Source organism: Mustela erminea, chromosome 13 (genome assembly GCF_009829155.1).
Source record: "Mustela erminea isolate mMusErm1 chromosome 13, mMusErm1.Pri, whole genome shotgun sequence".
Taxonomy (NCBI): Eukaryota; Metazoa; Chordata; class Mammalia; order Carnivora; family Mustelidae; genus Mustela; species Mustela erminea.
Genome location: NC_045626.1, coordinates 37,284,173 through 37,310,340, shown reverse-complemented (window position 1 = coordinate 37,310,340; position 26,168 = coordinate 37,284,173). Strand labels below are relative to the sequence as shown.

Below are 26,168 nucleotides of genomic sequence, written 5' to 3'. Positions count from 1 at the left end.
TAAAGATTTGCTAAGTGAATTGTCAGCATTGAGAGAAAGGGATAGTGAGCTCTGGAGACCCAGAGGAAAGAGAGTGAACCCAGCCGATCATAGAGTTAGGGAGGATTTCAGAGGAAGATCCACCTAAGCTAACAGCTGAAGGGTTATTGCAAGTTAGCCAGACATAGGGAGAGGGGAATCTGGACCCAAAAATAGCATAGAGAGAGAACCGTATTTGAGAAAGAGCAGAGTCCATTGGAAGACCCGCAAAAAAGATCAGCCTTCTGTTTACCATGCCTGAGAATCAGAACACAGTGGTATATATGTTTATGTATATGCATGAATGAGAGAGAAAACTTGGGTTTTTCCAAAGTTTAATTAGCTTTATTTAAAAAATCAACTCCATCAACCTATAAAGCCTGTAGTATTTAGCCCAAAGTCCTCTATTGGGCTAAACAGCATTTCCATTAACTTTCTCATTATCTTCTTTCTTCTCATGTCAATTTTTTTTTGAAATTTTTTTTTATTCTGTTTTATCTGTTGGCATTTTCATAGTACTTCTTAAGTGATTACTACAGACAGTAATATGGTTAAGTAGAGAGATGTGAACCTCGCCACCTTGCCTGAAATGATCATGCCTAAAAAAACTGTTGCAGGTTCCAAACACTCAATTTAGAGATCAATATTTAGAAAATAACCTGCATCCAAACTAGGGTTTGGGGTGCACTGAGACAACCTGCAGCAGAATATGGTGTGAAAGCAAACCGGTCTTGGAGTCCAAATGTTTTCATCATTCCCTTTAGTAAGTCTCACGAGATTCTCAATCTCATCATTTGTTGAATGGAATCTGTAATATCTGCTCTATGTTCTTCATAGGTATTCCCCAGATTGAAAGAGAAACTATATGTGAAATGAACCACCTAACAGATGGTGGATGGTTATATTCAGTTTGGCACAAGGTCACCTGCTATTGTAGTTATTTTTATGTTAGAAAATAAAAATTTTATACTCCCTCTAACAGTTACAGCAACATTGTGTATGGAAAAATATGTATGGTGATTTAAATTAGTGAAAGTAAAGCTACACTTTGTAAATACACAGTTTTGAATAGTTTGTCTCTGTGGCACAACTACAGCAAGTATGTTTACATAGAAGTAGCTGTTTGCCTCATTAGCATGAGGCTAATAACACTGTAACCATTTTGTCTCCTAGAATGATTGAAGATAGTGGGAAAAGAGGAAATACCATGGCAGAAAGAAGACAGCTGTTTGCAGAGATGAGTAAGTATAGAACTTTAAAGGAATACCCTGTAGTTTCCGTTGAATACTCAGGGAAAGACTGCAGATAACCACTTAATCCTTATGACATTTGTACCTTTCCTTAAAATCCTAAATTCCTTGTATGAAATGTACATTTGAGCAGTTGGGCTTCCTGTTAGGTAAGAGTGAAATTAGCAAACCCTTAAAATTTGTTACTAGACTGTATATTTTCTATGAAAGAAAAAGTTTCACAGAGCCAAATGTATATGTATACATGGACACTTGATAAACAAGATTTAGTGTTGGCACAAATTCAGTCCACTGAATTTTAAAATCTGTGTTCATAGCCCCTACAATATCGCTGTGTCTGGCATACTGTAGGCACTAGATATAGTTTGTGAAATGAATTATTGAACGTTTTAACTGCAAAATGACATCATATGTCCCTATGGGAAAGAAGAATCAGGTGTGATCACCAGAGCAATCTATATGCTGTCATTTGGACTTTATGGAAAGAAGAATCTGTCCCACAAACTAGTTCCTAAAAAGTGAAAAGGAAAATAAAGTTTAAAAGAGTTTGGAGATGGGATGCCTGTTTGGCTCAGTCAGTTAAGCTTCAGAATCTTGGTTTCAGCTCAGGTCATGATCTTAGGCTCCTAGGACTGAGCCCTGAGTCAAGCTGCACACTGGATGGGGAGTGTGTTTGAAATTCTCTTTCCGGGGCGCCTGGGTGGCTCAGTGGGTTAAAGCTGCTGCCTTCGGCTCAGGTCTTGATCTCAGGGTCCTGGGATCGAGTCCCGCATCGGGCTCTCTGCTCAGCAGGGAGCCTGCTTCCTCCTTTCTCTCTCTCTGCCTGCCTCTCTGCCTACTTGTGATCTCTCTCTGTCAAATAAATAAATAAATAAATAATAAAAAAAAAAAAAGAAATTCTCTTTCCTTTTCCCTCTGCCTCCTCCCACTACTCACACACATGCTCTCTCTTTAAAATAAATAAGTAAATCTTAAGAAAGAAAAAGAAAAGCAGAAAGAGGGCGCCTGGATGGCTCAGTGGGTTAGGCCTCTGCCTTCGGCTCAGGTCATGATCTCAGGGTCCTGGGATCGAGTCCCAGGGCTCTCAGCTCAGCAGGGGATCTGCTTCCCTTCCTCTCTCTCTGCCTACCTCTCTGCCTACTTGTGATATCTCTCTCTCTCTCTCTCTCTCTCTGTCAAATAAATAAATAAATAAATAAATAACTCTTTAAAAAAAAAAAAAAGGCAGGAAGAGCTTGGAGGTAACCTGCTGCATGAGGGAAACCAAACTATATTTACTTACTTGAGTGGAGAATCCATTAAATTAATTTAACCTTAAGGTTATTGATTTATGTAAATGTCTGGTTGCCATATAAGTAATTGGTTGGTAATGCCTCCATTACAGACCATTGGCTTTGTTTGTTTGTTTGTTTGTTTGTTGTTTTTTTAGAGAGAAATAGAACATGCACAAGCAGGGGTGATGGGGCAGAGAGAGAGGGAGAAACCTAAGCAGGATTCATGCTCAGCATACAGTCCAACTTGGGGCTCAATCTCAGAGACCAATTTAGGGCTCAGTCTCACAATCCTGAGGTCATGACCTGAGCTGAAATCAAGAGTCTGACATTTAACCAATTGAGCCACCCAGGTGCCCCCACAGACCATTGTTTCTTATTCATAAAGAAGAACTTGTCGTGGTAGGGGGCACACCTCTCAAATTCAATGTTGTAAAGAAAAAAGTACAATTCTTTTATTGTCTTTTTATCTCTCCTTCCCTGCATAAGACATAAGGATGAACAGAAGTGAGTTGTAAGCCTTTCTCTCTGAGAAAGCAGTAGACAAAATTAGGTTTCTACTGAAGACTAGAACTGATTTGGCAAGAATGAGGGTCAGGAGCAGATAAAGGAAAGTCCCAGATAATAACATTCGTATTTTTCTTTATCATTTCCCAATAATCTGGAGGCACCAAGACAACGTTAGAACTAACAAAAAGGAAAGAAAATTAAAATTGATGTGAGGAATCTCAATCATGCTCCTTGCTTTTTCCACTTTCAGAGACATGCCTAAAGTACCTGAGAGAGTTACAGCCATGACCTTCCAATTTCCTCAGCTATGTCTGGCCCTGTATCTTCACTTCCAGCATGGCTAGCCCCCTGGAATTGTGCCCTTTGTTGATAAAAATCTAACCAAGGAAGGAACTTAATTACCTCTGCCCATCTCCACAAAATGCAAGAAAGCACAGATGTCCTCCCAAGCCATAGATGCTTAGACTGAAAGTCAGGCACCCCATACATCATGGCCCAGTGTTTTGTCAGAAAAAGAAAAATTAATGAATATTTAACATAACAAAGCACTGAAGTCTTGGGGGGAAATCTCTGAATTTATCATTGTTACATTAAAGATGTGTCAGCCAACACACTGTAAGAATGATTTTTTTAAAAGTGCCTATTTCATGATTTTATAAATACCCAAATTTAAGTACTGTCCCAGTTCCTTCTACACCTATTGTAGTCCTTGGCACAGACAAATACGTATGTCACAAATGTCTTCTGAGTTAAAGTTGTCCAAATCAAAGGATGAGTGATGTGTTAGAGCCACAGAACCAGAAAACCTCTAAATTTTTCAAATGAGAGAGAGACATAAGAAAATTTTGCGTTCATTTCCCAAATTGTAATTTTATCTTTTCATAGACACTTCTTTGGGGTGTCATGCACTTTATTGAGTTCTTCCGTGTCTTTCTCCCTTGCATATGCTAAGTAATAGACCCAGATGTTGGCCCCAAAAGGGGAATACACATCTGACCTTAACAAGGCTTTCGTGAGCATCCTGTTTAGACACAAAGTAGGACATATCCATAGTATGTAGGATTCTGATGGTTAAGACAACTGGCTGATTTCAGAGGAAGAATTGATGGTGATAGGTAGTAGGCTGTCATACAAAAGAGAGAGATGATCTCCTTGAGAATGTGTTAAATAGTTGAAAAATATATGGATTATTCCAGCAGCTCAATCTGCAGGACACCAAAAAAAAAAAAAAAAAAAAGACAAGGAAACTATTATCAGGGAAGACTGACATCAGGCCTTGGAAAGTTAAGTTCCCCCAGGTATCTGTGAAGGACCTAAAAAGGGAGGAAATTGTAAATCCAGTCAGCTGAGTATTTTCTAGAAATAATTTTTTAAATAATTTTTTTAAAGATTTTATTTATTTATTTGACAGAGGGAGAAAGAGTACAAGTAGGCAGAGAGGCAGGCGGTGGGGGGCAGGGGGGTGCGGGTGGTGCCGGGAGCAGGCTCCCCACTGAGCAGGGAGCCCGATGCGGGACTCGGGATCCTGGGATCGTGACCCGAGCCGAAGGCAGTCGCTTAACCAACTGAGTCACCCAGGTGCCCCTAGGAAAAAAAAAAATTTTTAAACAGCAAAAGAAAGTGCCAAAGAGAGTCTTTGTTTGGGGAATTACAAATGCCAAAGAAAGATTGCATGTAAAGGAGTTAAGACAGGGAGGACTTTATTCAAGATTATTGCAAAGCAGTCAGGACCTACTGCAAGAGAAAAGAGAGATTGAACTCAATCTGGAAGGCAGGAGGGCTTTTAAGTACTGGGGTGAACTAGTGCAGAAGTCCTGAAGATTATTAGTGGGGAAGGTGGTCAGTTGTGTTTGTTAATTGTCCCAGTTAGAAAGTTAGGCTTCTGTGCTCCAACAGACAATTGGAGATCTCCTTCAATGATTGCGTTTCAAAGGTTTGGCTCCCCTGTCCTTAAGAAAGTTATTCCTGGGCTGTAAAACGGGCAAGAGGCTGGGAGATTACTTCCGCAATGGAGCAGACAAAGAATTTACAATGAAAAGTTCTCGAAAGTAAATGCTCTAAGGAAAGGAGGTCAGAGGTGTTGGGTCAGGAAGAAGCCTGTCTGAAGGTTGGTCAGGATGGGGAGTGGGGGGTGGCCAATGTTAATGCCTTTCAAAGGCCAAAAAACAGAGGACACGAAGAATAGAGCTTTGTGATTGATGAGAAGAACAATGGGTAAGAAATTTAGGCAAATTCACGTGATTACATTAAACATTAAACATCTACTCTGAGCTCAGAAACATCTTCTCTGAGCTCAGAAACATCTACTCTGAGCTCAGAAACACAAGCAGCAGAAGCAAGAAGAAATGGTAAAGAAATTAAGGGTAGCGTGGACTCAAATAAGCCAAAAAAGACTAGCCTTATGTTAAAACCAAAATGAAACACTAACCCAGTGGCCAACACTTTGATTAAAGAAATTCTAGACAAGTTGCCTTTAACCAAAACTCCCTTGAGGATAATGCCCTAATTATCAGTTTGTTTAGTACCTTAGATTAAAACTGAAAAGACTTAGTTAAAGTTAAATGTCATCCTCACTTTGGCTTTTCAGCCATCAGATGAGTTTACCAGCTCATATCAGCTTATCAGATTGGCTTTTAGCAGAATAAATTGTTTGTTCTTGGAATTAAATCACCTCTGTTTTCTTGCTGTCAGAGAACATCACTCTGCCTTATATGACTCTCACTTATGAACACGTCATTCACTGTTGTGAACATCTCTTAAGGATAAGCCATAGGCCTTTACCTTCGAATCCATTCACCTCAGATGCTGAGTAAATGTTGGTTTACAAGCCTACAGGGCACAGGACAGGTTGGTTTTAATCAGAGGAGAGTGATTGGAAAACGTTCTTTCAGAAATAAGAAGACTACCTACCGAGATAAAGAAGGTCCTGAGGAGAAATCAGAGTGCTACCACTGCCTTTAAGCACAGGAGGGATAGAAAATCAGAGAGAGGCAAATATTCGTACTCAACCAACACTTGAATTGTTCAAACACAGGTAGTTCTTCAGAAAGTTGACTACAGTCAGTACATGGGTATCTGGAATGAAACCTAGAGTATGATTTTGTAATACTATGACTTTTAGGAAAATTGATTTCAAAAACTCAGAAAAATGCCATGAATGAGACTGCTCCCATGAGCCCACCGCACCCCTGGTAGGCCATGGTGGATACAGGGACTTTTTTCACTTGCTTCTTCATTTCTCTTGCTTCTCAGCTTCTTTAAAATGTTAATACCGTGGGTCACCGCTCTGGAAATACTCTCTTATGGCACCACTCTAGTCCACTCTTCTGCTTTTTTTTTTTGACCACTTGACTTCTCTTTTTATGTCTCTTGGCACCTTCCAGATACCCTAAAGCCAGATTTTACCAAAGTTTTTTTCGATTGCCTCCATTTACAATTTCACTTTCTGTCAAGGCTTCACCATTATTGTTATGGCTCACAAGATTCAAGGAGTCCTTCAAAGCCATTCTCATAAACCAGCTTATGCAGAATAGTCAGTATATAAACTCAGTGTCCCTTCTAGCCTGTTCCCTCACTGTCAAGGTTTCTACTAATGAAGCAGCTTGAGGTGGGCTCACCATTAATTCCACTAAGGGCCCCTGATTATATGCAAAGTCACCTCTTGGAAAAATATTCCCAGTCTTGGCGCAATGAAGACAAATTGCTGCATTTTATATGTTTGTTAACAATTCTGGAAATGTACTCCATAGTCAGGAGTTCTGTATCTGTATATCCAACTGCCACTGATTATCTCCATTTGGACATCCCACAAGCACCTCAATCTCAGTGAGCCCAAAACTGAACTCTTCATTCACCCACCTACACCTATTCTTCTGTATTTTACCATAGCCCAGTGAGGGCCTCCCCATCCCACTGAGTGTCCTAATGTAGAAATTTGAGCATTATCCTTGAACCCCAAATTCCTTTCTCTCTTCTCTATCTCTCTCACATATACCCACACGCATACACACACACACACACACACACACACACACACAGATCCGGTCAATCAGCAAGCATGGAAGACTTCAGATACATTGTTCATAGGCTTCTTCTTTATTCAGTAGATATTTATTGAGTGAATTTGAAAAATTAATGAGATATTTAATTATCTGAATGACCATACCAATGGCTTTATGATGAGCTATCAAAACATGAAAGGCAAAATACATATGAATTGTGTGAAATTATTCAGAATGTAGTAAAAAAATGAAAGCCAAAAATTAGGTAAGGTTGGTTGGTTGGTTGGATCAAAAGATAGATGGATAAATGGAGAAAAAGAAAGGAAGAAGGTGGGGGGAGGGCGTAAGAGAGTGAGGAAAGGAAGGACAGGGAGAGAGGAGAAAAATCTTGGAAGGAAGAATAAAAGAGGAAAAATGGGATTTGTAGAATATAGCAGTGTGATCCATCAGAATTCCTTTTTTTTTTCTTTTTCAGAAAAAGGAAGACAGAAGGGAGAGGGGCAGTGTGGGGCCAGACACAGGGCTTGATCTCACAATCCTGAAATCATGGTCTGAGCCAAAATTAAGAGTGGGATACTTAACTGATTGAGCTACTTGGGTGCCCCTGTGATCAATCGAAATTTCTTAATGCCATCTTTGCTTTTGTCTTTATCACTTTCTTCCAAGTATGACATGGGTATGACAGATTTAAGGAGAGGGTACGAGAGAAGCAAGTTACCTTAAGTGAATTAGCTTTACATTTTTATTATGAAAATTTCAAATGTATACAAAAGTCTAGAAAATATTATTCATCTCCCCTCTTATTTGCTCCCAGCCCCTCTCTATCATTATGAAGAAAATCTAACATATTATTTAAATGAGTTGACTCTAATGTTTTAAAGAATTATATCCCAATGATACAATACTAAAAGAAAAAAATACCATCTACTTTTCTTAGAAATAATGAAGAGGGTATTGTAAAAAAGGAAAAAATAGGGAAATACTATACTCATCTTTTTGCTATACCTCTTTTTTATTAAAAAGGAAGATTATAGAGTCTTGAGAGTCTAGGGTATGAACTTGCAGGTTTTATATGATGGATTTTTTTTTCCAGATGACGGAATAAAAATAGTGCTAATCCTAGATATTTCAAGATGCTAAGAACAAGGATTGCTCTACTGACTTTTTCATTCACTTATTCAAATTCTGTCTTTTTTATAAAGGAATTAAGTCAGCTAATTTCCCTTTTTAATAAGGCTACTAGACCGCTAGCTCAGGAAAATACTATAGCATAAAAACGAACCTTAATTTCAGCAAGATACTGGCAAAGTCTCTTACGTTGTGGGTGTGTTAGAGCAATGTGAGCTGAATCGCTGTAATTAGGTAGATTTAGAGGTGGTGATGTGACCATGTCTGCAGGAATAAGCAATGGATCAGTCAACTTGCAGGACAGCCTCTAGTAGATACTAGAAGAATCTATTTGTGGACCTGTTCATGTCCTTGGTTTTAACCAATGCCTTGGACACAGAAGACATGCGACTACTGCCACAGCAGACTAGGAGCTTATAGACTTTTGAGAAGAGACCACACATGTAAAACTGAATTAAGTTTATGGTTTACTGGGGCAGAGACAAATAAATTTGTTTTAAACAAGTTGGATAAACAGAGCAAGCGCCTGGTGCAGCATATCTCAGCTCAGCTTTTTTGGGTCCCAGAACCATATGGATCCTGTTGCCACTTACATTGTCTGTGCAAAGTGGTGTGAAAAGCTAGTGTCTGCAAAGCTCAGTTTCATTGCTCACCACATCCTGTCTGATACTTAAGGTTTACAACCTCAGCCAGGAGGAACATATGTAAATAGGAAACAGCAAGAGACCCTCAGACCCCTTCCTGACTCCTGAACAAAACAGAGGGTCCATTAAGTCCACATCATGATAGGGCAGGGAACCCTCTCATTCTCCTGTCCCTAAGCATCATCTCTGTGCCCCTCTTGACTACCTGCAGGAGAGTCACACCTTTGCTGAATTGCCCCTAGGGCCTCTATGAGAAGGAGATGCCAAGGAGCCATGGTTTCTGTCCTTGGAGGATACGGTCTTGCTGGAACTAAGACATTTAATTGTGTGGGACAGAAGCCCTTTCACACCTGGGGCTTATCGTTATCCTTCCAGAATTTACACAAATAATCTGTGTCCCTAATGTCTTCTTTTAAAGACTTATTTTCAGCTAGTGATTGTTGACCCAAGCTCAGCATCAATAAAAATACATATTCCTCCAGGGGAAAAGGCAGACTGAGCGTTCAGGCATTTCAGATAGTCTCTCGTCTCTGGTTATTCAATACCCCAGAGAGTTCCTGTTCCACAGGAGCCTCTCAGGTTTACAGAGGACACGAAACTGGGAAGTCCCTTGGAGATGCCAGTGGCAAAATAAAAAATTTTAGAATGGTTACAAGCACGAGCTAAAAATTAAAAGAAACTAACCAGATAAATACAAAGTCCTATCTTTAGCCTCCAAATAAGCATTTAAATAGAAAACAGAAAAGATCTGATAAGATGTAAGTACATATGATTTTTTAAACCCACTTTTTAATGAAAAGAGACAGAAGAATGAGCCATTTAATTTTTTTTAGTTGTATTAGTAAGTGTCTTATCAAAAGTGGCAATGATTGCTTTCTATATGTTCTGCACAGACAAAGCAATAACCGTGGCATTTGGGTTAATTTTGTATATCTCATTTCAAGGATCTACGAGCCACCCATAGAGCCAGAAGACTAGAATGGATAAAGGTCTCAAAGCCATGCCTGATGGTAATGAGAATACTAATAGCAACGGGCATGTATTGAAGCCCTATTGTGTGCCTCCATCTGTGGTAGACAATGGCCTGGAAATGGCTGTGGAATTGAACCTGTCCAATCTAAAAGGTCAAGAAGTTATGATCCCAGCTAAACTTTAAACTCTATGACAAGAGGGGTGTTCTTACATAATCTTCAGATGGTAATGAAGATGCTAGTCATGGTCGTGATAGCTGCTTCCCAATGTGTGAGAAATAAATTATCAAGTGACAGGGAGGAAAAATGATGTGTCTCCAGAGAGGAAATTAGATCAAATAAATTGAACTTATCAGGACACAAATTAAAGCTCAAATATAAAAAAGAAATCTCTATCACTTAGCGCTATCAGTATCACTTATTGTTACTCAGAAGTGGTATAAAAAACCTTTTAAGGAGTCCCACCTGCTATTAAGTGCTCACTAGGTGCAAGCATCAGACCTTACCAGCTTGTAAAGCTGATACTGTAATCACCATATTCATGGAAAAATCAGGTAGCGAGTAAAAACTTGTCAAAGGTTGGGGGGCCTGGGTGGCTCAGTGGGTTAAAGCCTCTGCCTTCGGCTCAGGTCATGATCCCAGGGTTCTGAGATCAAACCCCACATCGGGCTCTCTGCTCAGCGGGGAGCCTGCTTCCTCCTCTCTCTCTGCCTGCCTCTCTGCCTACTTGGATTTCTGTCTGTCAAATAAATGAATAAAATTTAAAAAAAAAAAGAATTTAAAAAACTTGTCAAAGGTCACACAACTAGGAAATGAAAGATTAAGGCTTACTGACTTTAAAGCTCATTTATTTTTACTAAGTTATAACCATCCCTATCATTGAAAATAATCCATATGGCCATTGTCCACATGTCCATCTCTTAAGGGCATGGTTAGGAGAATTCCTGCTCTGGGGGAGGATGGGCCCTACCTAGCTCTTTGATCCTTCAGGCACCCAGTGTCAATGAGCCTGTTTGTCAAGTAACACATTCTCACAAGAATGAATGTTTAATGATCTGCTTAATAAAACTGGGAAGTAATAGGAATATTGATATCATTTTTAAACGAATCTAAAGAGATCATTTAGATTCAAGGGAATGCTAAATGCTCTCAATGCAGGACATTTGCTAATTCCCCCTGAATTTCATTAGGAAAGCACTTAATTGGCCTCCTAATATAATTATTTCTAGGCCAGTTCATTTACTTGCTACCCTAACTATTCTATTTTGAATCATTTATGTAGCACTTTTACTGGTAAAGTTCAACACATGTCAAATATAGCTCTCTGTGCCTTTATATCTGTTACGAACCATAAACATGGGCTTAAAGAAAGCCAAATATTTGGAAGCAGAGAAGAACAGACATTTGTTGAAAGTCTGCTATGTTCTAGACACAGTCTAGAGATCAGCTCATTCGGAAAAGGGTAGGAGGATCGCCAGGAACTCTGGTGTGGATGTAGCAAGCAGCCCGTCCACAGGGTGCTGTGAGGACACCAGCCCCCAGCCTGGCAGAGGTTCTGGGTGGAGAGTCGTAGGAAATATTACTGGGTTGGTGGCATGGGAAGTACACACACAGGGGCTTGGATTCGCAGCAGAACATTCAGACTTGGTGAGCAGCAGAAGCCATGCTGGGTTCTTGAGTAGAAGTATAGAATGAGCAAATTTTTTCAAGAATATGGGGAACGTGTTCCTCTCTTTAGAGAGAGGAGTGGGAAGCCACAGTATAAGAAAGAGTAGGGGTTGTTCTTAGAAAGGAGTCTCCTCTGAGATTGACAGGAAAGTTTGCAGGATATGCACTAGCAATACTGATGAGTCCTCGGTGCCAGCTCTGTGCCAAAGCCCTGGTCTCCGTACTTAGGCGTAGTCACGCATTTGCCTCCTAATTCTGTGAAGTAAGAAGCGGTGGTATCATCATCCCCAACCTCCAGATGAGAAAACTGAGGGTTCTAAGAGCTGCTGATGTGGACACCAGAGTTGCTCAGTCAGTTAAGCATCTGCCCCAGGTCATGATCTTGGGATCCCGGGATCGAGCACCCACCCCCCACCACCCTCCCAAGACTGCACTCAGCCCAGACTCTGCTTCTTCCTCTTCCTCTGCCTCTCCCCCCACTTGTGCTCTCTCTCCCCCCTCTTTCTCTCTCTCTCAGATAAATAAATAATCCTATAAATACAAATAAATAAATAAAAGCAGTGGACCTAAGATCACATAGAAAAGATACCCCACATTCAGCGAGCGCACCCTTCGCAGCCAGATTCTTTTTTTTTTTTTCCTTAAGATTTTATTTATTCATTTGACACAGAGGAGAGAAATCACAAGTAGGCAGAGAGGCAGGTAGAGAGAGAGGGGGAAGCAGGCTCCCCGCTGAGCAGAGAGCCCGATGCGGGGCTCGATTCCACGACCCTAAGATCATGACCATCCCACGACCCTGAGATCATGACCTGAGCGGAAGGCAGAGGCTTAACCATCTGAGCCACCCAGGCGCCCCTCGCAGCCAGATTCTGTGACCCATCACAGTGCGTTTAAAATGGTTGTTTGACGACACTGCTATCGTCTTGCTGTTTAAAGTCACAGCTTGAGCAGATTGTTCTCGGAAGTGGCAGACACCACAGGGCCGAGGCCGTGTTTTTCCGCCCACGAACACGGTGGACAACCAGCGTGCTGGCTCCGCGCGCTCTCCTCCTCCAGAACCTGAGGGATGTGAGGCAGACCTTTTCTAGTCTGAAAGTTATATTTGTAGTCTAATAAAGATAAAAATCAAGTTAAGTGAATGGGCTATACTATCTATGGCCGTTTTCTTTATAAATATTATAAATCGCTTTCCACACACATGGCAGACCATATGTGTACGTTTCTCCCCCCCCCCCCCACCAGGGGCTCAAGATCTGGATCGCATCCGACTCTCCACCTACAGAACAGCATGCAAGCTTCGGTTTGTTCAGAAGAAATGCAACTGTGAGTATGCCAGTTGTTTGGACTAATTACCCTCCTGAATCCTATAGTTTATGTTTGTTACTTTGTTTATTAAAACTGGTGTCTTGTAAGTGTTGATAAAAATATGTTTACACAACAGTAGAGTATCAGGATGCACAAATGGTTAGAGAGACTCTCCGTAAGTGATAATGAAGGTTTCATTGCTCTTAACTGCTCAAGTGATGATCCTTTGGATGTGTGCGAAATCCTGTCCTTGGGATGGTTTAAATCTGGATGGATATTGTTCTTCTCTTCTCTAGCTTTGGTATTGTCCATGCAGTGCCATCAGAGTAGTTTCCACGAACGTTAGAAAACACCAGATATTAAGGGTTTTTTTAATACATGTGTTTGCCTTACAAGTATAAGAAAATATTGATAAGCCCCTCGAAAGCACAGAAGTTTCTTTCTGAGGCTACAAAATTACCCTTTGTATCAGAGTTTTAACTACATTGGCCTGCATCGGACCAAAGCAAGAAAAGAGGCAATAATACTCGAAGAAGCAAAGAGACTTGCTTCGACATGTTCCCAAATTTTAAAATGTCGGCAGCCACGAGATCACTAATCCCAGCGAACCGTTAGCGTCGTCTGCTGCTTCACTGCTCTCGTCATTCTCTGGAGAGAAAAATTGCCTCATAGTTCGTGTCTAGGAACTTACTCTTTTCTTTTTGAAAACTGACTGCTGTAAAAATGAATAAGTATTCTCATTTTCTAATTAGTATCGGATGGATTAGAAAAATGAGAACCAGAATGTTCTCCTGAGGACAAACACGTAGTTTTTGCATGAGTGGCAGAGGGCTTAGACGTGGTCAGTGTGGAAACCAGGCATGTCCATACCTCTACCTCCCAGAGTCTCCAGCAGACGTTCCCTGGGACCCTGCCCCAGGCTCCCCAAATTCTGACTGGGGGGGGATGGGCAGGCAGCTAGTCTTCACTTGCTCATATAGAGCTTCTTCCCCAGCCTCCCCAAATCCTGACTGGGGGGATGGGCAAGCAGATAGTCTTCACTTGCTCTTATAGAGCTTCTTCCTCAGCTTCAGTGGCTGGAAATGGGGCTGAAGTTTGGGGCAGGAGAAGGGGGTAAACACAGGTTGGCCAGATAATCAAAGACATGTTTGACTCCTTACAGAAAACTAAATCCAACCAAAAAAAAAAAAAGTTGGGGAGGAGACAATGAGAAGAGCACTATAGATGCGGGAAGGAATCTGTGAATGTACTTGCAGCCCTGGGCACTGAGGAGTCTATAAAAGGACTTTCGAGCACTGGTATTAAAGGACAAGGAAGAGGCTCCCACCAAAGAAAGGCTTTTCTACCCTCCTCAACCCTACCACCTATATTTAAACGAAAGGAAAGGTCTCCATGTCTTCAGCGATGAAAAAGTGACAGGATCCTCCTGTGTCTGCTCATCACCACTCAGTGGCCCTGAGAATGAAGGGGGAAGAGAAAGAGCAGGGAAGGGGGTTCTCATCCCATAGAGCTTTGCCAAGCAGAGCTTCCTCCTCCCGGCCTTTCAGCAGAGAGAGGGAATTGTTTAAAAAAAAAAAAAATGTTACAAAACAATAGGGATGATCCAAAAGGTAAATAAACAATAAAGAAAGGGAAGCCTGGGAGGGAAGGGGAGAGCATTTCAAAGGCCCTATCTCCAGCAACCCTGGGCCACCTCCCATTCCTCCTGCTCCCAGGGAATGGCCCCTTCTCATTCTTGGGGGTCTCCTTTTCCTCTTCCTGTTCTTCTCTGCTCTTGATCCTTAGCCTACATCCAGAATCATGTGGTGGTCACCCTGACTAGGCAAGGAGTCATGCTGACCTCCTTGGAAAACCGTGCCAGTCCATCCCTGGGGAAACTAGAACTTTCATACTCATCTAGTTGTCCCTCAGTGCATCCATTCACTCACCTTTTAATTTAGAAAGCTTATAACGAGCTCCTACTGTGTGTTTGGCACTGTGCTTAGGTGCCTGGGGTAGAGCGAGGTGAATAAGATACGATCTCTGCCTTAAAGCTGCACAAAGTCTAACTGGGTTAGCCTGGATGGAATTTTAAACAGGCTCCTAACACAGTATGGAAGTGTAATGGTAGGAATGGGGGCATGGTGTTGTGGGAGAACAAGGAGGCTGGGCCCTATGTGGGCATGAGGGCCGGTAAGAGGAGTTTCCTAGAGAAGAAGGCATCTAGCATGATTCTTAGAGTATTAGCGGACATTACACAGAAAAGTGTTACACCCGACAAACTTCATCTATTTGAGGATGAGGAAAATCCCTTCTTAGCCTGTTGGCTAAGATCAAGTGTAGGAAAATATTACATTCTCTACAAACTATACAAAAGTAAAGCTTAAGGAAGAGAAACAAGCGGGCGCCTGGGTGGCTCAGTGGGTTAAAGCCTCTGCCTTCGGCTCGGGTCATGATCTCAGGGTCCTGGGATCGAGCCCCGTGTCGGGCTCTCTGCTCAGCAGGGAGCCTGCTTCCTCCTCTCTCTCTGCCTGCCTCTCTGCCTACTTGTGATCTCTGTCTGTCAAATAAATTAAAAAAAAAAAAAAATCTTAAAAAAAAAAAAGGAAGACTAACAAGCAGGTTTTCAATGCTCTGCTAAAATAAAGTTGCTTTTTAAAATTGTTTCTACCTTGAGCAAAAGTGTTAAATGCAAGTATGATATGTGTTTGCTGAGTTTTTCTCCCTGACAACAAATCTAACAGTTGTGATGTCAGGGAGCTTGCAAAATGCTAACACAGCTGAGACTGTTTTATCTTAAAGGCAGAGCCTACTTTTTCAGATAACTAGGACACTGGTGTTTATGGGACATAATATTAGTCAATGTTGAACGTACACCCCGTATTAGGGGAAGGTCATTTTTTTCTGCAGTGAAACTTAATACACCATACATATGGTACCTTATACTGGAGTTTTACTCTACAGTAAGAGAAATTTTTTTTAAAAATCCAGGCAGTGTATTTGTAAGTGCATTGCTTTATTGAAATTCTTACATAGCATTTACTTCATAGAAATCGATGGACCTTAAGAGAACAGGTTATTTTTAGGTCCAGACCTTATTTACAGGTAAGATTGATGTTGGGTATTAACAAAACTAAGCTTAAAAACTATATAGTAGAGGGGAGAAAACATTAAAAACTAATACTTGTCAAGTCATCACCTAGAAAAAAAAATATTATCTGGATATAGCATGGAGTATATAGACTTTTAAAAGATTTGTTTTTTTTATCTGAGTTCAGACATCAGAAGGGTTAGTTAATTCCCCGTATTTCTGTCCCCACAGCCCTTGCCTACTGTCTTTATGGTTTCCTGTACAGAGTACTGATTCCTATCACTGGCATTCATGTTCCTTCCCTCTAATGCAATTCCCAATGAATGCTGAGAGTAACTGCTTCTGAGGGTCGAAAACACTCCACAGAAGAGGCCAGAAAACTGTGGCCTGTGCACTGAATGCAGCTCAGCACTTACTTTTGTATAGACTGTAAAATAGGAGTTTTTACAGATGACTATTTGCAACGATTTTAAAATAGGGAACATTACTTACAGTCCCAGTTAAGCAAATGCTGTCCTTCCCCCGCAAATTCTAATCTTCTCATTGGTAAACAGGTATTGAAAAAAAATTCCTTCCATTATTATATTTTAATTTCATCAGAAAAGTGTATAAATTTGTTTTCTCTCTCATTATATATATGCCAGCATAATATCTACATAATATTACTATGTAATCTGGTAGTGCCTCACTCTCCAAACACGAAAAAGACATTCACCAACCTCTGTTATAAAAGAAAAACTGTGACACACCATCTTTTCTTTTTTTCAGACAAAAGACACTTGATTCCTTCAACTTTTCTCCATGGGATTCATTTGTCAAGTCAGCGTCTTCCCCTTACCGTTCATTTTTGTACCCTGGCCTAACCTCCCTCCCCGTGCCATGACTAGCACATTCCCTAATGGAACAAAAGGATGGATGACCCTAAAAATTAGGGGACACCAAGTTGTCAATTTTATTTTCTAGGAGGAATAGGACAGAAAGGGGATAATACACACAATATTTCTAACTCTGCTTTCTAATCGATAGCATTTTCTTTAGCTTCGAGGTTTCCTGAGAACTTTACACAAAAATAAGCTATACACCATCTATAAGAATGTGTGCAATGACAACATCTCAGCTTTGTTTTAAACAAATAACTATTTTCTGCCAGAACATTATCTCCTCGGTCAGCACTGACATGGTTAATGATCCAGATACCCTGTAATGTCAGCAGATCTTTTCCCAGAAATTACTTTGGAGTCAATGGAATGCAGCCTTAAGTTCATGAACAATAAAAGGGAACAAGAGAAATAAATCAGAAATCTCAAATCTCTCCTGTTTAATAAGGGGAGCAAAAGTAGGGAGGCACCTTCTTTTAGTTCTTCTGCTCACAGCCTGAATTTTCTGTCAGTCGTATCAACTAAAATTTAGTTAAAATTTTGCTTAAAAGGAAAAGAGGAGGAAAGGTATATATTTATATCTGAAATTTCAGTTTCTCAAACATTTCCCTCTAATAAACGAAATACAAGTATTCCTCATCCACTTATAAAGTTAGAACACGTGCTTTGACTTAATAACTCTAAACTTCATTCAGGATTTCTAGAAGAAAAGAAAATGCAGAACCTCTTCACCTAATGGCTTCTCTGTCACTGTGAAATTAACTCATGTGAATGTTAGATATGTCGTGGGTCCAGAAGGAATATTCTTTTATGAGTGAATGAATAGGATCCACTAGATTCATTTTTCACCAGCCAAGTGATTAGTAGTATACCTTCAGGAATAGCCTTTAAATATGTGGGGGTTTTTTGTTTGTTTGTTTTCTCTTTTTTCTTTTTTCTTTTTGAGATTTTATTTCTTTATCTTGAGAGAAAGAGAGAATGAACATGAGCAGGGAGGAGGGGTAGAGAGAGGGAGAAGCAGACTCCCCAGTGAGCAGGGAGCCCAACTCGGGGTTTGATCCCAGGACCCCAGGATCATGACCTGAGCAGAAGACAGATGCTTAACTGAGTGAGCCATCCAGGCACTCCAGGTATGTTTTTTCTGAAATAAATACTAATATCCCATTCAATTTTATTCAAGTTGATTACCAGCATATTCCTCCTCTTTGCCATATTTTTAAGTATGTGGATTTTGGGCTGCCTGTATCCGTTTCTATCATTACATAACACACTTAGCCACTTAAAACAACACACATTTACTCTCTTGTAGTTTCTGTAGGTCAGAAGCCAAACACAGCATGACTGGATTCTCAGCCTAGGGTCTCCCAGTGTCTGTGGTTCTCATCTGGGGTTCACGGTTCTCTTCTGAGTGAACTGGCTATTGTCAGAACTCATTTCCTTATGGTTGAAGGGTTAAGGTCTCCATTCCTTGCTGACAGTCAGCTGGCGACTACTCCTAGTTCCTACAAGCTACCTGCATTCCTTGCCACATGGCCCTCTAGATGTTTGCTTCTCCTTCCGTACCAGGCACACTGGGTCTCTCTGACTTCCTCCTCCTCCGTGATCAGCCAGAGAAAACTTTTAAAAGAGTTATGCAGGGGCACTGGGTGGCTCAGTCAGTTAAGCATCTGCCTTAAGCTAAAGTCATGATCCCAGAGTCCTGGGATCGAGTCACTGGATAAAGCCCCGAGTCGGGCTCCCTGCTCAGCAGGGAGTCTGCTTCTCCCTCTGCCGCTCACCTCACTTGTGTGCTTGCTCTCTCCCTCTCTTTCTCAATAAAGTCTTCTAAAAAAAAAAAAAAATGAAAGGACTTATGTGAGGTCAGGTTCACCCAGAAAATTTCCTTATCTTAAGGTCAACTGACTTGATACCTTAATTACATCTGTAAAATCCCTTTACTGAAGTACCTAAATTAAAACACTAAAGTGTTTGATTCAGCAGTGGAGAAGGTATATCAACACTGAAGACCAGAAATCTTGAGGGTTGGGCAGGTGTGAAGGGCATCTTAGAACTCTGCCTACCACATTGCTCAGCATCATTGACTTTTCTGTTTTCCAGGTAATGACATAGAGAGCCTTGGGTGAAAAAATGAAGTTTAAAGGAAATACTCAGGTGACAGAAACAGATCCCCCCAAAAGAGATGTGTCTGAAGGAGAGAGATAGGACTCTTTCCTGTCAAGGAGTCAAAAGGAAGAGCAGGAATGTTCAGTTAGGGAAATAAGTGGCAGATGGCAAAGGCTTGGAGCATAATTATCTGTGCTCCAAGTGATTTTGATACATATTTTCACTCCTGATGTTGGATCATTCTAGACACTTGTTTAGACTAAAGAGAAAGGCATTGCGCTAGAATCCAACGTTCCTTAAAAACTCCCTGTGGGGAAGTTGGTGGTAGCAGCAGAACGTAAACCCATTCAAGATGCCTTATAATGTGGCAGCAGAAAACCTCCTCCTGGACCAGCAGAAAACTCTGTCTGGACCTGCGGCAAAACTGTTTCCCCTTCATCAGAGCGAACTTCTGATAGAACAAATCTATACTGTTAAGGTTCTGGTGCTTGTGATACAGGCTTAATTAGAGCTGCGTCTTCCCTTTCATTGCTTCTATTTTTAAGATCTTAAAGATTCAGAGCTTTGTTTTCTTGTGAGAGCTTTTATTTTTAGAGACGGCTAGGAGCTCCGTCTTCCCAGTCTTCAGCCACTGCGCAACCTATGAACTGAACCAGTGCCTGTAGTCGTTTCTGGGTGTCTGGAGGGAACAGCCATCAGCTTCCTTCCCTTCCTCCTGCTTCTGCATTAGAGCACGGAGCTGGGACCACTGAATACTTCTACGCTCACAGTTTAGGAAAGAACCTCATGTTTAAAAGCCCCCGCCCACTAGTTAAGAGTGACATGTCCAGAGGCATCCTTTCAAGCTTCCCTGCACCATCTAGCAAGTAAGATTCAGTGGCCTTCCCTTAGTGGTCTGCCAAGCTGTGTTCCTGGGAACCTGCTGGACAGAGCCGCTGAGCTGAGCAGTGAAGGGACACCCAGAGGGTGCTGTCCTACAGCCTGGCTCCTGGGGTCGTGGGGCTCTGGCAAACACTAAGAGGAAATGGAAGACAGTCAGAAGGAAGGGGAAGGAAAGATGGCCGCTCCCACAGAACCACCCCTGTGACCCATGAGGACTAAATCAAGGAGACTTTCTTGACATTTTGTTCACGTTACCAGCAGCCACTCGTTTATTTTTTTATTCAACGAATATGGACCAAGGTTTGCTGCATGCCAAGCATTACTCCAGACCATGCGGGGGCGGCAGGGAAGTGATAATATTACATAGTGTTCAAATTTAGTATTAGAATAACCTCAAGTTTACAATCTAGTTGTATGTTCTATTTATTATAAAGCTTCTGGTTTTGTGACTATCAAATAGTAGAAAACACTCTAAAACTTTGCTATATCAGCTTATATCTAGCCTGTCAAGTCCCCTGAGCAAACTGCCACTTTCTGAAGAAAAAAAAAAGTACTTATAAGTATGGCAGTTAAAGACATCAAATGTATCTGTAGCTATTGAAACAAATTATTTAGCTGTTTTTAATCATTCGTGATGTTCGGCTAGGACTTCTGTTTTACCTCCTTTTTTTATCAGGAATTGTAAAATTCTGTTTATTCTAGATGAGGAGAACATAGCACAAGAGATCTTAAATGGCTTCTCCTGAATAAACACCAGATCAAATCATATAATTGAGAACTCAACTTCTAACCTCTAAATATTAGCCAAATGCTATGGTAAAAAGAGAGCCTGTTCGGCGATGTCTGTCAAACACATGGACCACGAGCCTGTTACAAAGCTAATAATGCATCAGCCTTGAGAAACTTAGTTTCTCAAAGATAATACACTCTAATGTAAAATCAAGTATACATTTTAATTTCCAAATTCAACATTGCTGATATAAGACTGTGATACTATTATATTGAGGAAGAGTTAATTTGACCATACAGAATTAGAATCTGTTTTGAACATGGTCATAATCATCATTTTCTCCTCATTTGTTACTCTGAATGGGCTCAACCAGTGATAGATGGGGACTTGGTTAGAATCCGTGCTTGAGCCCATGTTTCCCAGGAAGCAGACTCCACACAAGGCTTCTGTGGAACTCCCTCCTTTGCCATTCCAGAGCAGAAGTGGAACAAGGGAGGAAAACCAACAGTGCAGAAACTTCTAAGGAACCTCCCAAAAGGCTCCAGAACTTTCCACCCAGGGGCCACAAGGAGGAAGTCCTAATCTAGCTGCTCCTCCCTCCCTACCACCCCCGTATGTCTGGGTTGCATTTGTGTAGGTGTGAGGTGGGTCCCTGGCCTTAGTGCTGGGGCATCAGAGGTTTGGAGCAAGAGTCTGAGGCAAGTGCTCTCTGGTGGCAGCTGTGTGGAGCAGATCAGTCGAAGTCTACTCCTTGCCCGTCATTCCCTCAGGGGCTGGAGCAAGGGGCGGAGCCAAGATTTTGAAAAGGTACCAAACAGGGGTCTGAAACATTGCCTCCTGTGCACCTTGGCTTTCTGTGTTAGACATTTCCTCATCGGTGTTTTCTACTGCCTTTTAATTTTTTTTTCTTACAGAAGATACACTTCTCGTATTCTTAACCTCACTTAAGATACTGCAGATAATCTGCCAATTAGCCCTCTAGAGACTGCTTCACCCAAACACTAACCTATCTCCCAAACAATTTTCCTACGTACTAGGAAACTGAGTCATAACTATTTTCTGAATGGGTGAATGAAATGCATTTTCATGTCTATCCCGTTTTTTTACTCTTATTGCAGAAAGACAATTAATTATACATAAATGGTACAGAGTGAGTGGAGGAAAAAGGGACACTTCCCCACGACTGCTGCTTATCTGTTCTTCAGGGACCCCATGTACTTTGTCCATCAGTGTTGATCAGGGCCAGATTGGCACGTGGTGCAGCGTCCCTGAAAGCAACAGCTGTAAAGGAAAAGTGGAAAGCAGTTTCTCAACGGTTACCAGCCCCATGGTTGCTCTTTTTCTTGAAATGCTGCCTCTGGCATCTAGGGTTCTGGCCATCTGCTCAAGTCCTAGTGTTTAAGGAATAATGAAAGTACTGCGGGAAGCCATGCTCCGTGAGTCTCACTGAGCTCTCCGAATCTTCGAGAGATCATATGTCGTGACTGGCAAACAGTAGGCCCTCTACCGTACTCCATTCACCAGGCACTGGTGAGCACCCAGTTTGAACAAGGCATATGCAAGTAGCTATGAGAAGTACAGAGATGAACAGGACATAGTACACATCTTCAAGTTAGTTATAATTTCATGCTGTGGTTCTTTCTCACATGAATCTTTGAGAGAATCTTGAGGAAAATCACAGATCCTTTCCCTCCAAACACACATGATCGCAACCATAAAATTTAGTTCATCATTTCAGAGACCCTCCTCTCCTCTGAAGTTCAGTCAAGAGCTTATCAAAAACAAGTGGAGGGAACAATTCGACCCTTAGTAACTCTGAGAAATGCAGAGTGTCGTAAATGATCTCATACATGAAGTCTGGGAGCAACAAACGGGAGAGCGTAATTCCACTTGAAGGTATCAGAACTTCCTCGGGCATACATGAGGGTAATACCCTTGAAAGACAGTTAACTGAAGAGTGTATTTGCTAAAGAGTAAAATAAATCGTGAAAGAAGGCCAAATGTGTATTCTGGAATAAGAAGCCCAATGTGGCTGGGGCATAAGATTCTTGGAAAAAGCTGGAGGTGAGTAGCAGATGAGGTCAGAGATTGGGGGACTGGACTGGTCCCTGGGTGGCTCCGTAGGTTTCCGACTCTTGGTTTTGCCCTCGTCATGATCTCATGGGTTGTGAATTCCAGCACCGAGTCCACCCCCAGGTCCATTCTGCACTCAGCAGGGAGTCTGCTTGAAGATTCTCTCCCTCTTTCCCTCCCCCAACTCACTCTCGTGATCTCTCTCTCTCTCTCTCTCAAATAAATAAATATTTAAAAACAAACAAACAAATAAATAAATAAGGTAAGGAGACTAGAGTCCAAACATTGGTTTTCAAGCTTAGAAAATTGGGTTTTACTCAATAGGTGATGGAGAATGGTATGGGACTTACACCACTTCTTAGGACAGATGGAAGAGAGCAGGAACTAGAGATGAGTAAGAAAGGTTACTATAAAAATCTATGTCGAATAGGCTTGGCAGGTAGCATGGCCGACTAGCCTAAGGCACTGGATTAAGGCTGCAGTCTCTTTTGGGGTGTGGGTTCGAATCCCACCACTACCATCCATTGGGCACCTGGGTGGCTCAGTCAGTTAAGCATCTGCCTTTAGCTCAGGTCATGATCCCAGGGTGCTGGGATCCCTGCTCCACAGGGAGTCTGCTTCTCCCTCGACCCTCCGCCTTTTCTCTCTCTGTTTCTCATGAATAAATAAAATCTTAAAAAAAAAAATCTATGTAGAAGGCAGTAAAAGCCCAAATTAGAGCACTAGAACGTAGGGAATGCTAAAGGCATATTGAAGAAGCCTATACAAACTGTCTAGTGAAGGCTAAAATGACTACCCAGAAGGAAGGTAAGATACACGATCCTCTTGCTTCTGAAGCTATTAAATACATTCCGAGCAAAGTTAAACACTGGCAGTGAGAAATTAGTTATTGTTCAGATCTTTCTTTTCACTTACCTTCTCTTATTATTTTTATAATCATTGGTACAAAACCTTGGAAAATAATAGGCTTAATAAATGCTTGTTCAATTGAATTCAGCTCAATTTAATTTACGGTATGACAGCTATTGAGCCAACAATTACTATACCTCATTTTGAATAATGATGCCAGTCTACAAACACAATTTAAGGAAAACTGAATACTTTTTTCCTAATGGACAATAGATGTACTGTCAGGGCCTCTGAGGACTGGCCTGATACCCTACTTGATTTTATGCCAAAAATATGTTGTAGACCTTTTCCTGAAGCTCTCTTCCATCATGCATCTTACCCAGGAAATTAAAGTGAAACTAAAATATCATCTTTGTAAGCTATGATGCTTCTCTCCAAGGATCCTTAGCACAGAGAGCGGTCTTGGTGATAAAGGTATATAATGTAGGTGCAAAGGAGTGTTGAATTCAGAAGCATAAAATAATTTGGTGAGTTATTTGGATGTTGTTTCGATTCATATATTGAAAGATATATCTCATGGCTCATGAATGGAAATCAAATACAAAAATTGTATTTTCTTAACATTTTCTTTCCCAACTCAGTTTTCGGTCCATGTGGCTAATCTCTTCAGTGTAATCACATCAAAATGCATTTCTTGACCCTAGCAAAGCATACCACTTAACTGAATTTCTCTTCCCTAAGAGCTTTTTAAACACTGTTTTGTCATGCTCAAAAGCCTGCATGAGGGCATAAAAATAAATTATTTATTTGAGAAAATCTTAACAACTAGACAATTTGCACATGGCTTTCTTGACCACAATCCTTGTTCCCAGGATTCTTGTGATATCTTTTAAATAAATTCCAACAGCTCAAATGAGCATCAATTTCCTGTTCTCCTTTTCTCTCATCTCTTTAAGTCATGCTCCACAGCCGTGGTTCTCAAACATCCTTGCTTTTCAAAATCACCCAGGGAGCAGGGGACACCGGGGATCCCCTGACCAAACCTCAGAACTATTGGAATCAGAGGCCACAGTTTGAGACCTGCTCATTGCTCCAAAGACCACTTTTGATTCTCACCACTGGACTGGTTGGCTGTAGACCAAGATGGAATTAACTCTCACGGTATTTTGAAAATGAAATTTAGTGTTAAACTTGATGGGAAGCAAATTCTCCATCTCTCTATTTGATTACTGAAAAATCAGAGAATTGTCAAATAATGGCCAATAAGGAAAGGTTACAAAGTTACAGACCCTGCTTTCTGGTACACCCAGTAAGCAAACTCTGCTAGCCCCAACAAGTTAGTAGAAGATGTGGTTGCCCCTTCTTCATTAGTTGCTCTCTGCTATCAGTCACTAGATCATCTTCTTCCTGGAGTATCCACCCCCACCATCCTGATCCTGCTGTGATTCAGGAACCAGCTTGAGCCCTACCACCTCCTCCTTTGAACCTTCCCAAAGTTTCCAGCCTGCAATAGCATCTCTGTATTTTCAGCTCCAGTAGTTTTGGGGTTTCTGGGGGGTTTTTTGCTTTGTTTTGTTTTTTAATCTGCTTAAAGGATATGGGCTTTCGATGACATAGTGTCTCAGCTTGATCTTTAGCTAGGCCATCTGAACAGGTCTTTCCCCATGGGAATTACAACCTCTTTCCTGGCCAGGTTCTCATCTTTGGTCTAGTCCCCTCTAACATGAAACACCATATATTGTAGAATCTTTAAAATTATTGGCTGGGTTTCATTTCTTTTGAAAATATGCTTCCATTCCCAGTTCTGTACGTACACGGCAATTTTCTTCTGTAGGTTAATGCTTGTACATGCAATACGTGTAGGGTAAGTTAGTGACACGCTGAAATATTCTTTTCTTCTCATGAGCTGACATTCTCTGAATTTCGAGATAAGTGTTTGATCTGACCGTGAGCTAAACTCATTGCTGTGATACAGTCTCGCTGGATTTATAACGTCGTCACACCTGGTAAGAGGAAAACCAACCTGGGGCACCGGTGTGGCTCAGTGGGTTAAAGCCTCTGCCTTCGGCTCGGGTCATGATCTCGGGGTCCTGGGATCGAGTCCTGCATCGGGCTCTCTGCTCAGCAGGGAGCCTGCTTCCTCCTCTCTCTCTGCCTGCCTCTCTGACTACTTGTGATCTCTCTGTCTCTGTCAAGTAAATAAATAAAAATCTTTAAGAGAAAAAAAAAAAAAAAGAGGAAAACCAACCTGAAATTGTAGAAGAAAGCTTGTATGAAGGGGCAGAAATCTTTATCACTGACAGAGTAGAACAAAAAATTGGGAGATTATAGTCTTATCTGAATATGACAGTAAATGTTAATGCCTGTCTTCTCTCAAAAATAAGAACAATGCCTAAAATGCATATGGTGCTTTAGAGTTTACTAAGTGTTCTCCATGTGATTTTTGTTGTTTCCCAGAACACCTGTAAGATAGGAAAGTTGGATATTATTATTCCTGTTGTACAAATGAAGAAACACCTGAATCCAAGTCTATGATCTCTGAGCCCATTTTTCTCTGGAAGAGAAGCTAGACTTGTTGTATACTTGACGCCTTTGTTCACTAGATCCCACAGTCCTCTTCCACCTGTGAGTCTGTGTCTTCAGGGACCTGTCTTGTTCACACTAATTCTAGAAGCCAGAAGAGGGCTGTGACATAATAAGGGCTGATAAGTACTTCTTCAGTGAATAAAATGAAGTTGTTAGCCTCTGGTATGGAAGGTTAAGAAAAGCAAGTTAGTGCGCTGGCAAGGTAATGAGCTTAAAGAGGAACCTGGAGTT

General features: G+C 41.3%; 1 protein-coding gene across 27 annotated transcripts in view; it reads left to right on the top strand.

The window, feature by feature from the left end:
- The window catches only part of DTNA (dystrobrevin alpha), a 356,301-nt gene that overhangs the window by 230,386 nt on the left and 99,747 nt on the right, over positions 1-26,168 (top strand). For all 27 annotated transcript variants that reach the window (XR_004277999.1, XR_004277998.1, XM_032310167.1 and 24 more), the window contains 2 exons: positions 1,192-1,259; positions 12,704-12,784. Coding sequence is in view for 25 of the 27 variants with exons in the window: in XM_032310167.1 (XP_032166058.1) it covers positions 1,193-1,259; positions 12,704-12,784 (148 nt within the window). In the remaining 2 variants the exon portion in view is untranslated. The remainder of the gene's footprint in view (positions 1-1,191; positions 1,260-12,703; positions 12,785-26,168) is intronic.